This window comes from Caloenas nicobarica, chromosome 6, assembly GCF_036013445.1.
Source record: "Caloenas nicobarica isolate bCalNic1 chromosome 6, bCalNic1.hap1, whole genome shotgun sequence".
NCBI classification, from domain to species: Eukaryota; Metazoa; Chordata; class Aves; order Columbiformes; family Columbidae; genus Caloenas; species Caloenas nicobarica.
In genome coordinates this window covers 8,148,290-8,160,042 of record NC_088250.1, presented here as the reverse complement: position 1 = coordinate 8,160,042, position 11,753 = coordinate 8,148,290, and the positions used below count along the sequence as shown (strand labels likewise).

General features: G+C 40.5%; 1 protein-coding gene across 1 annotated transcript in view; it reads left to right on the top strand.

Annotated features, from left to right (window-relative positions):
* Positions 1–1,295: 1,295 nt before the first annotated feature.
* Positions 1,296–11,753, top strand: part of IQCA1 (IQ motif containing with AAA domain 1) — a 98,088-nt gene continuing 87,630 nt past the window's right edge. Inside the window, exons 1-5 of the mRNA XM_065637584.1 lie at positions 1,296–1,327; positions 1,713–2,037; positions 5,436–5,549; positions 7,424–7,612; positions 8,326–8,397. Coding sequence (XP_065493656.1) covers positions 1,296–1,327; positions 1,713–2,037; positions 5,436–5,549; positions 7,424–7,612; positions 8,326–8,397 — 732 coding nt within the window. The remainder of the gene's footprint in view (positions 1,328–1,712; positions 2,038–5,435; positions 5,550–7,423; positions 7,613–8,325; positions 8,398–11,753) is intronic.

Here is an 11,753-nt window from a genome sequence, read left to right as displayed (position 1 = left end):
AAAACCTCGTGAACCTCACACCAGTATGTGTTCTGTGTCCTGACTTCAGAGGAAGTGTACAAAATTCGCATTGATCAACCAGCAGAGCTGTTCGGTCAAAGCTAATGCTGGTCTCATTTGTGCCTATCTTCTCTCCACTCTGCTGGTTTTATTTTGTTTATCTCCTGCACCTGGGTTAATTGGTGCAATTGAGTGATTGGGGTGGTGCAATGGGATGTAAATGAAGTAGGGAAAAAGGAAGGGGAAAGACCTGGGTGGGCTGCAGAGGCATTAGGAAAAGCCAGGCCAGCTGCATCCTGCAGAAACCCAGGTCAGCTGAAAAGTATAATATGCACTTTAAAAAGTTAATGGTGCAAATTCAATAGCAGGGTTCAGATTTTTGGTGTTTTTGCTGACAGCTGCGGGGAGTCCCAGCAGCCCTGTCAGCATCCTGGACATGCAGCACCCACCCCATGCTCGGGGCACTTGAGTTTGTCTGTCCACCCCACTGGTCCCTCTTGTAGCACAAGCCTCAAGCCATTCTGTACACCAGGACTGGGAATTATAAGATCAGCTGACAGAGCTCCAATTTAGGCATTTATTATCAAGCACAAGCAACGTTAACAGCTGTGCAAGCTTTCTTGTCAGAATTAATACACAAGTACTCCCTCAATGCTGCTCAGACCAGCAAGAGGTCTGCTCTGAAAGCTCATCTAATGGTGGCAGGGCCTTTTACTGTCTTCATCCTTCTTTGAGAAGCTCCAGGAACAGCAAACAATACCTAGGGTTAAGCACCTGGATGAGTCTAGATCGCACCATTGAGGCCAGTGGCCTTTATTTCTAGGACTAAGAAACAAAAGTCAGCTTTCTCTTTTACCTTAGCCCACTGTCCAGACGCCATTTCTTGCTCCTTTAGCATGATTTCCCATGAAATTCTGCACTGATCTGCTTTTACCATGAAAACCCATTGTCAGCAAGTCCACCCTCATATCAGAGCTCCACCTATTTCTACCAAAACTACCCAAGTAAACAGCATTATCACTTCTGGAAATGAAGCTGGCCTTAGGTGACATCTTCCATTGTCACATAGTCCTCTAACTACTAGACCAGACATTTAACAATTGCTTGGAGTGCAACAGTTGCTGCCATAGAAATAAATTATTTTCCTCACTTCACATTTGAAACAGTGCCCACAGCTACACTCTAGCATTGGCACCAATACCACCTCTTCCCTGCAATTAGTTCTGAGCAACCACTTTAGAAAGGCAGAAGAGCAACACACACTTTAGAAACATCAATTGGTCCTCATGCCAAACATGGAGAGACCTAAAAGAGACCTTCACCCATCGTAAGGGGTTTGCGGGGAAGCACCTTTTCTATTAAACCATCTTCTCAGCACAATTAAATGAAACTTGTGGCACTACTGGGGGTTGTAGTTTCAGGCATGTGAAGGATGCTTCAGGCATGTTAAAGAGGAAGTTGAAAAGTGTTTAACTTTTAAGCTTTCATTAATAAAACACCATTTTAAGATTCCTATTTTTAAGACATGCAAAAAGAGAAACTTTTGCACATGGTTTTTAAAATACACTGTAGTTAAAATCTCTTTATAAATATAATGGCTCATGTTTCAAGGCTTGCTTTTTTGAGAAATCCACACGCATAGAGTCCTGGTATCATTGTGTACTAACTCTTGCTTTCATGTCAGGTTAACATAGTCTCCTCTTTTCAATTAGCACTTACAATAAGATGTGGGCAGATGCCCAGAAAGACCTTGACATCCAGCTCTGCAAAGAAAGAGGAGAATTCCTCCAGCCAGAGAAGGACCACGTGAAAGTATTCAAGTTGTTAGCCACTTCCTACATCAAATACATGCAAATCTTCCGTCACTTGGAGACAGCCCATGACCAACTTGTTCACCAGCAGAAGCAGGCAGTGATTCGGCAAGTGCTAGATGGGGTGATTGGCCGGATCCTGGAGGTGAAAAAAGAGATGGTGAAGCTGGAGAACTCGGAGTTTCATTACATTGATGATATCCTGGAAGATCTAAAGCTTCTCCCGGTACGTCTGCCTCGCTTATGAGCAAATTCGTAGGAACTTTACCTATCCTGTATTTGAAGGACAGTCACATTTATTTGCAGTCTGTGGAGTTCCACCAAGTGATTTGGCTTCCTACAGGTTCACTAATGTACTGGGTGATCAGTAATTATGGCTTTTTTGTTAAAGATCAGAGTATATTTGATCTATGATAAACATTATATATTGGAGCAAGATTTTAAAAGCTGATCTGCCTGATCAATATGTTGCTTTTCCACTTCTCTGTAGCCACACAGGTTCTGTAGATCTTTCACTTGTGCGTGTCTTAACGTGAAGTTGTGTTAGCTTAAACAGCTTCACTGTTAATGGCAGCAACTTGACTCTGCCTGATTTTAGTGTGGGATTAGACAGAAGATGGGCAACTGATAACGAAGGTACACTCCACTTCTGTCTGCCCTTTACATCACTGTGAATCAGCCTGGCCTCAGGCCTCTTCCAAAGATTACAGGTAGTGCTAAAAGTTGCGTATTCTGGTTTGCTAGTTCATACTACAATGAACTACAAAAGTGAGAAATCTGCGATGTGTCTCATATTGTAAAAGAGGCAGGATCTGGAGCATATTCAGCATCCAGGGTTCAGGAGTTTCTGATGCAAAAGCAGCCCTCTGACAGACAGCTCGCTGAACCAGGTGAATGTGACAATAAGGCAAAGTCTTGAAGCTGTGCTCTTAAAGCAGTGAAAAAATAGCTGCAGAAAAGTGGTTACTTCTCTCGCAGACAGCTCCACCTATTGTCAAATTCAGGTACGGCTGCTTTTCTAAAGAAAAATAGTTGGAGCGTCAATTACTGCTGTTTTCACGATCCCAGTTATAACATGAGATAAATTGCCTAAAATCATTATGGCATTATTCTGAGATTTACAAACGTGTTACTGTTTGCAATTGCATGTGTATTTCGCTCTGCAAATTTAGGATAGTAATTGCTGTGAATTTTCTCCAGCTCTTTACCTTCTATGTTAGTCATAGCAGAGAACCATTTTAAACTATGAGAAGGCTTACTGGAGAGCATAAACACATCTCCAGGGAAACTGATCTTTCAAATCATATTTTGAAATCATTAAGCACTTTGTGTTGGACTAGGTATCTCCAGAGGTCCCTTCCAACCCCAACCATTCTGTGATTCTGTGCTGTATTCATGACTTATCAGTAAATCCACAAGCAGCAAAAAGTTTGCAAGTCTGAAAAGTCATGCTTGACATCTGTTAAAAAAACCAAACAAATTCAAATTCCTGCACCACGCCTTAATTTTAAGGCGGCATGACATACCTACTACCAAAAGAAAAAAAAAGGCACTGAAGATATTTCAAGCTTTTTCAAAGAAAACATTATTTGTCTCTAGCAGATAGGAATACAGATTTATGGTTTCTTTTAATAAAATAATCACATGTAATTGGTTCCAAAACAAAATTACTAGCCAGTACTTGACAAATTACTTCTGTTTCTTAAAGAATCTGCCCAGAAAAGATCTCTCTAGTCCTTCCTTTCACAGGATTATCATGGGCTAAAATCCAGCACAATTGTGGGCAGAGAACACAACAAAGTAGTCTCATTTTATATCTTATGCCAAGATATTACATACTTTTTGCTATGTCACTGTAAGGCCAGACTTCATTTTTCCTTAGTTTTGTGCCTCATATTTTTGTACAGTTGCCTTCCAATACTCAGTCACTTCATTTCCTGGGGTAATTATAAAGGTATTTGGATACACAAATCCCATGTGGAGCCAGGAGCGGCTGAAAAGCCGCAAATTTGACTTGAGGATAAACATCACAAGCCTAACTTTTCAGTGCTAGGCCCCGAAAAGAGATGATGAGGAGAAACAGGCTCCCTGCTCCCCATCCCTTCCAGACCCAGTATTACGGCTTTGATCTCATCTTTATAGCCAGTAAGCATCACATTCCAGAATCACTTGTAATTAAAGCTCAGGTTAGGCTACAGTGACTGACTCACACTCTTATGTGACAGCGTAAAAGCCCTGTCATCCTACGCGAGGGTGTCCAGACAAACTGCTTGATTTCTTATACCTAAATACAGACATATTTGTAATCCATTCTAGAGTGATTTGCAGTCTTAAAGTACAATGTATAATCATTTCCATCAGCAATCAAGGATGTTGGAAGGTGCAAACAGGGAGCTTAACAAGACAAATATTTAGAAACTTTAGCAGACCAGACCTCTGCGTCACTAAAACCAAAATGGATAAACACAGTCCTACTCGGAAACTTTCTTATGCTGCCATAATAGGGAAGTCTCAGTCTGCACAGTGTGCAACTGAAGGAACTAGTAATTAAATCTTTAAGTTGGCAGATCAGAGGGGCTGTTTTCGTTGGCCGCAGCCTTCCCTGCAAATTCTCGCTCTAGAAATTGGAAGATCTTCGAGTTCATAAGCAGCACATTTGCCATGTGCCTCTGTCGAGACAGGAGCGGTACCTGTTCTTTACACCCAGCACTTTTCTCCTCTGTATCCGTCCAGACCAAAGCTGGCACTGATGCTGCAAAGGATCAAGTCAAAGGTTTCCCTGAGCAGCTCGAAGCCCCTCAGTTTCCATAGCAGACAGAACAGGGTGCTAATAGCACAGCATCAAGTCTTGTACCTCTATTGGGCTCCTTGGGCAAAAGGACCAAGTGTCCACATATACCTGGGGACAAATTATTGCATAACTTGACTGTGCAACTCCTCATGAGTAGCACGACAGTAACTACTGCTTGTCTTCCCCATCCCTCCTTCTATCCTTCTGGGTAAATCATTTGCTTGAGGACATATTCTAGACGTTTCTGAAGCAGTATAAAGGGAATGCAGCACCAGAGCTATGAAAACACATTCTCTCTCCCCAAAGAAATATACTTACCAGTAGTTATTCCTGAAGAACCGCCTCCAGTCTTCAGTACAGTACCAAGAACAGGTTATGTCACTCTGCAGCAGAGTGTTCCTGGTTCCTTACAATGGTTTAAAAAAAAAAAAAAATGCAAGACGACAAGTCAGTTTTTCATGTTGATTAAAATAAATAAGTGGGATGGTCATACGACCAGTGGTGTTCACTTCAGTGGAAACAGTATTTGAATTTCTGGCAACCCTGCCAAATATTTTAACAGTTTGATAATATAATTGAGCCATTATAAAAAGAAAGATTTCTGGGCTGTCATGGTTCAGAAACTGGGTTGATTTATTTGTTTTTGTTGAATTAGGCCTTAAGTAATTGCAAAGTAAAAGCTCAGCAGTTGTTACAGAGGTCAAATTCCCCAACACTCAAAAATATTCAACAGTCTCCTTCCAATGTAATTGCTTTGTAAAGGTGTTCAATTAATAAGTAATGCAATTTTAATGCAGTTCTAAAAAGTATCTCATGACTATTTCTTCCTCTAGGAAGACACAGAAGTACCTATCCCGAGGTATTTCATTAAAGAAAAGATGGAAGTCCTGCAGGAGAGGGAGAAGACCCTTGATCAGATTTTGCTTGATGCTGGATTGCAAGTAGAAGTAAGCATACCACATACCTGCATAATAACATGCTTAACTTTTTTAGGTTATAGCCCCACGTGTCTGAACACAAGCCATTGAAATGAAAAGTACTTATATAGCACTTAGAACATAAAAGTCTGTTTACAGATAAGGCACAAATAGAAAGGAACATTAAATTTTCCTAACAGTATCCAGTCACATCTTGAGCCTGTTTAAGACTGAAATGAATTGACTCTGTTTTATGTGTGTGAGAGTGCCAGAGAAAGGGCAGCACTTTGGCCAAGTTTAGTAGCTGTTTTGTTTGTCTAGCAAACTCTCATCATGTAATTAGTCCTACTGAAATCAAGTTGGGCTTAAGTTTTACTGAACCAGGATTCTTAACTGAAACAGACAAAACTCAGAGTTCAGGTCAGCACAACTCTTAGTATTCAGTTTATAACCTCTGAACAATGACTGCAGTCTCTTCTGTACAGCTATAGAGCTGCAGCTGCTAGGAGGAATAGAAAATTGAGTTTTGGCAGAGCAAAAGTCATTACAGAGAAGCACATGAACACTCCAGTGTTCTGGATTTGATATACTTTTGACCTTCTGGAAATGGCACATTGCCTACAAGCAGTCTTTGCTAACCTCCTAAAATATTCAACTGTACCTACACGTCTGGGTGACGTGGATTCACTGATGCTGTAGTCGTCAGAGCACTAGATTACGCATATTACGTCTCTAAGCCTTTTTGTTTCCCACAGCTCTGTTCTTTTCAGTATGGTATCCACTACAGATGAGGCCAGCTGGTGTGCAGCCAGCTCACCTGGGAGCACCAGGCTCTTGCACTTGGGGCTCTGGTAGGGTCCAGGTCTCTCTTTGCCAGGATGCCACAAAGGAGCCACAGGATGCAATAAACATGAATAAAATAATCTCACATAGTCTGAGTTGAGTGCTGCGCTTCCAGTTTGATCTCTGCTGGGATTGCTGGATGGTTATCAGCACTTCTGCATGCATCTCAGCAAGCCGTGTATGCTCAGGAAATCCTAACTGCTGTATTCTTCAGTGTCCATAGCAGTGCTGTTATAAGCTGTCTAACATAGACCAAAACCAGTGGATTCATCAGAGGAGTCTGCTCTGTAGATCATTTGTCCTTCTATGTCATTCTGTTAGAGAAAGCCCTGCTGAAAGTGTAGTACAGGGAGCTCCACGCAGTATATATAGAAGCATTAAATTGTGAACTGTCTCCAACTGCAGGATTAATATCGACAATAATTCAGCTTTTCCATGAGCAGATAACAAGAGTCCTCAGGAGGGAGAAAGGGGAGTCCCTCTCTCCAGCTGTGCTGTTCCCATACATTTTTCCCCAAGCCTCTTCTGTTTGGGCTGGACTGACTAGGCCTGGACTAGCTCAGAACAGCTTGTCTTCCCATTCAGCAAGAGAGCTGGGATCCTAGCAGCTCATCCAGAGACCCATCCCTTCAGAAAACTAAAAGGAAGATTTACCATAGCCTAAGAAATTTTCCTTATAATAGGACAAAGCCTTATGCTTCTTCATGTCTCTCTTCACAAATGAATAATAAAGTTCAGCAGGATACATAAGCCATATAGAGCCATTCTTGCTTCCCATCTATAGCATCAGGCTTTCCTTGTCATACATCAACACATCAGGTTCACTTTCTCCCAAAGGTCCTCAGAAAAAACACATCTCTCAAGACAGCAAACTTCCAAGATATTGCAAGATGGTGCTGAGACAGGAGCCTCTGCAGTTTGTGACAGGGATTTTTTTTTTGTCTTAAAAAGTTTCTGCAAGAAGTTAATTCATTGTTTCATTTGCTGAGGTGGGCAATTAACAAAACACATAACCCTAATAACTTTGCTTTGTCCATTCCTTTTTGGCTGTGCTGTTGAAGGAACCTGTCGAAGCCATGACACCCGAAGAAGGCGTTAGGATCATCCAGGTTGCAGAACGTGCTCGCCAAGGCCGTTGTCGAGCAGCATTCATGAAGCGAATTTACCTTAAAGAGAATAAACAAAAACAACCTAAACTTCAGGTCCAGATGGGTCCAAATCCAGACGATGCTGCCACTTGCATTCAAAAGGTGAAATATCTGATTTAACAACAGTTCTGGCAAAACCAAATGACAATGTTTTGTTCAGAAGAACAGCAGTAGACAGAAACACAGCTCATAGGATGGGAAGCATTCTGAAGTGATGGCTTTCACAGTGTCTAGCAAGGTGAAATACATCATTTAAACCACAAAATGAGACAGGACCCTAGATGGGAGATCAACAGAAACAGTCCTACACTTGTAATACAAGGTGACTTTATAACCTACGTGTTTTTCCATTCTGATTTTTGTGACCTCAGTTGCTCTTTCTGGCATCCCCTTGGAATCCAATGCATCTTGGAGAATTCGCTCCTTCTCCTGTGATCTCCAGGAAAAGAGTTCATTCCATATCTTGAAAAGATAAAGGGAGATCACTGCTAAATTCCAGAAAAAGTCCTTACACATGAATAATTCAGGCAGTTTAGCCTGGTGAGAACAGGAGCTCAGTCTAAATCTTCAGTCTAAACACATTTTGAAATTCTGATTCTGTTGTGTTTGGAAGCTAGATGTACCAGTGTGAAGGGATAACAAACCTCAGAATTTGTTTTTTAAAAAAAATAGCAGATGGCAACCTGTTAAAGAGTAATAGTTTCAATTGCATATTGTGCCTTTCCTTCCTCTATTTGTTTTTTCCTGTGTCTGCCACAGTAAAGGAAACTGTAACAAGGCCCATTTATCTCATTAGAGTTTTGTTTACAATTCAGGTTTGGCGTGGATATATCCAGCGCAAGAAAACAGAGAAAATGAGAGAAGAGGAAATGATATTTCTGGGGGTGGTAAGTAGTGCTGCCAAGAGAATATAAAATGCCACAGTCTGTTTGTTCTTCAGACTTTAGTAATTTAGAAGATGAGAAATTATTTTCTAATATTCTTCCTATTTTAAAAGGAGTCTCTAAGGAATACAGAACTAAACTGAAATGATAGATGGCACAGAAGTAGCACAATTTGTCTTCTCCTGCATGCTTTCATGCTATATATACATAGTCCTATGTATATGGCAGATGTGGAAACAGGCAGTGTAGAATTTGCCCCAGGTTCCAGGGAATTTGACCCAGGTATGACAGAACAAGGAAATTTTATTAATCAATTTTTAGTTCGTAATTCCAAGACACTTGAGCTGCCTTATTCCTGGAGTAGAATTAAAGCAGCAAAGTCTTCTTCTCCCACCCTTTGCAAGCTACTGTATACATATGTCAAGAGTAGGGATAAGGACATTAGAACTGCCACATTAATACTTTAATATTTCCATAAGTATACACAGAAATAATCAAAATGTTCCTCGCATCATAGTGCAAAAGTACAGGGAAGTGAACAGCTGTGGTCAGATTGCATGGGGTGAAAAAAATGAATGAAAACACCCTTTTCAAAAGGAACCTCTTCCTCCAACAACTAGAGAAGATGCATCTCCCACCACCATCTTCCTTCCTAGCAAGTACCTGAGAAAAAGGATCAACTCTTTACAGTTGACACCACCAATTCTTTGAGTGCCTTCATTAGGCGCTAACGGGTCTTAAGTCTCACGGCTCTTCCACTCCAGCTACAGCAGCACAGCCCTCGTACGGAGTTCTAGTAAAGCTGCTTCACAGCACCACATTACAGAAACATTGACCACTGCTTTGTGCTGGGTAGGTTTATTTATACCTCCATGTTCTGCAGTTCTTAACTGATTGATTTATAAACTAATCTTTTCATTTTGAATTCAAAATTTTTTCTGCTTCTCCCAGACAATTTAGATTACTTTCTTACCCCAGCAATGGAATTGCCCTCAGCAACATCACAGGTTTATGAAAACTAATTGTGCCTATAGCATACATCTGACAAACATGTATCATCAGTTAAGAATGACCTTAAAATCTTATCTTTAGGAAGTAACATGTACGTTTACCGACGTTTTGCCATGTTAAATACAGATAACACCTTCTGGGTTATTTTTAATATCCGCTGGTCATTAACAGTAAATGCGGCCAGCATAGCTAAACAGAGCTTTGGGTGCCAATCCTGCCTCTGTTTAAGACAGAAAATTCCCAGAGATTTTAACTAGTGCGAACCTAAAATGGTGAATATTTGGGATGTACTGAAGATGAATTAGAAATTTTACCTTTTGCAAAACAAGGGATTGTTTCCTATCAAATCCCCGACAGTTTCTGTCCATTCTTAAAACTAGAGTCTTAGGAAAGAAATCTAAGTCTGGTATCAGTTACTGGAGGGTTCACAGCCAAGTGTTCTTTACATGGTGGCCCATGGTGGGAGTAACTGATAACTAGAATATAAATAGCATAGTTTATGGGGAGGAAATCTATATGATCATAGGGATGAAGGGAATTCAAACCAAACACATATAGTATATTCATTTCCCAACCTCCATTTAGGAGCAAGAGAATTGATGTTTGCAACTCTGCACTCAGACTCATTACTCTTTATCAAGTATATCATCGGAGGATGTAAGGAAAAAATTGATACCTCTAAATAAAAAAAATCTGTTCGTCTTTCTAGTGGTTTTGTATTCCCCATTTGCGTTTCCCTCTTACTTTCATGCTGCATTCCCTTCCATGGTCTCCAAAGGAAGCGAGTGGTAAGCAGACATTGGATCACACTGATAGAAAGGCAGCAAGCTCCAAAGGTCAAGTCCCTTTGATGTATGATCACGTCAGCCCTCTAAAAAATGACCACAGATCTTCATGTGTAAATATGTTGAATTTGCTTTTCTAATGCTGCACGACTTAGATAAATAAGAAGACCTAGCCATCCATTACTCCCAAGTCCATCCCAAAGGAGACTTGGCTTTTACTGCAATAAATATAATTTCTCTTACAATTATAGCTGTTTTAAAAATGTCTATGTTACTCTCACATAAAGATGGCTTTGCAAAAAGGGCTAGTCCATTTGAAGTTCTAAATAATGATTTTTGGAAAAATTAAATTGTGTTGGCCTAAAAAATGCAGAAATACTTGTGAAGACTAAGAATTGGTTAGTTTTACTTAATTCAGTATTATTTTCTTTACTGTCTACTTGCTTCAGAAAAATTAATGTATCTTTTCTGGAATTTGATTCTATTTCATCTTTTGCTTGATGACAGAGTAGAAGCCTATGTTCCAGAGATTTTTCTTGGCTCAAAAGTAAAGCCTCATTGTTACTATTATTTATTAAAGCTTAATTGCGGGAACAGCATGATTCCCTCAACACGTGTTTTTCTAAATCTTCGATAAATCACAATTTGCAATACTGGTTTAATTTGTAAAGAGAAGCGATCCTTACTAAGAGCACATATGTCTTGATAACTGTATCCTGACCTTCCTCACATTGCTGCCACGGTGCTGTTCACTGACAGCTCCAGTGTGACCACAAAACCCAATGTTCCAGGCATAGGTCTGTGTTTAAGCCACACCAACCCCACTGATGTTGCAAGAAAACACATTGAATTGTCTTGAAAACACACGTGTGCTGTCCAAACAAACCCGTGTTTTCCATGCTCTGAGTATTTTACTGTTACAGCACAATTATACCATTTTAGCAGTTCTTGAACTGGTGCGTACTTCTGCTTGTCTGTTTCTGGCATTTATAAATTCCCTATCATAAACACCCCAGCTAGATGTTGCTGTGATTGTTTCATTTTGCTGCAGTTCAAACTGGTGTAACTGGATCTGTGAACTGGGTTTTGACAACCGCTTTTTCTCAGGGTGGTGCAAAACAGCCCAAGTTTAATAATGGATCCACACTCAGCGCTCTCACTAACAGACTCTCCTAACAGGGAAGACCCTACAGGATGTTATAATCTCAGAACATGGACTACTGGAAAGAGGAAAAGCTGGTTTTAACATAAATGTTACGATAAACAATTTATGAAAGGGTAGGAGGAGCCTAGGAACAAGGAATACAAAGACGACAAAATCCGTCCCAATTTAGGGACTCAGCCTACTGTTGCAACTTTGAGTACCCTGAAGTCCTTGATCATGTTTTCACTTAATGAGCACAAGTTATCAATCCCATTGGAGCCAAATGCTGTACATGCCTCAGTAGTTTATAGGACTGAGCCCTGCATGCTTTGAACACTCATACACATAAAATGCCGTCTTGTCTCACAGATGCATCTATTGATTTACAGTTGCGCTGCTCTCACACTGCTCTATTCTAT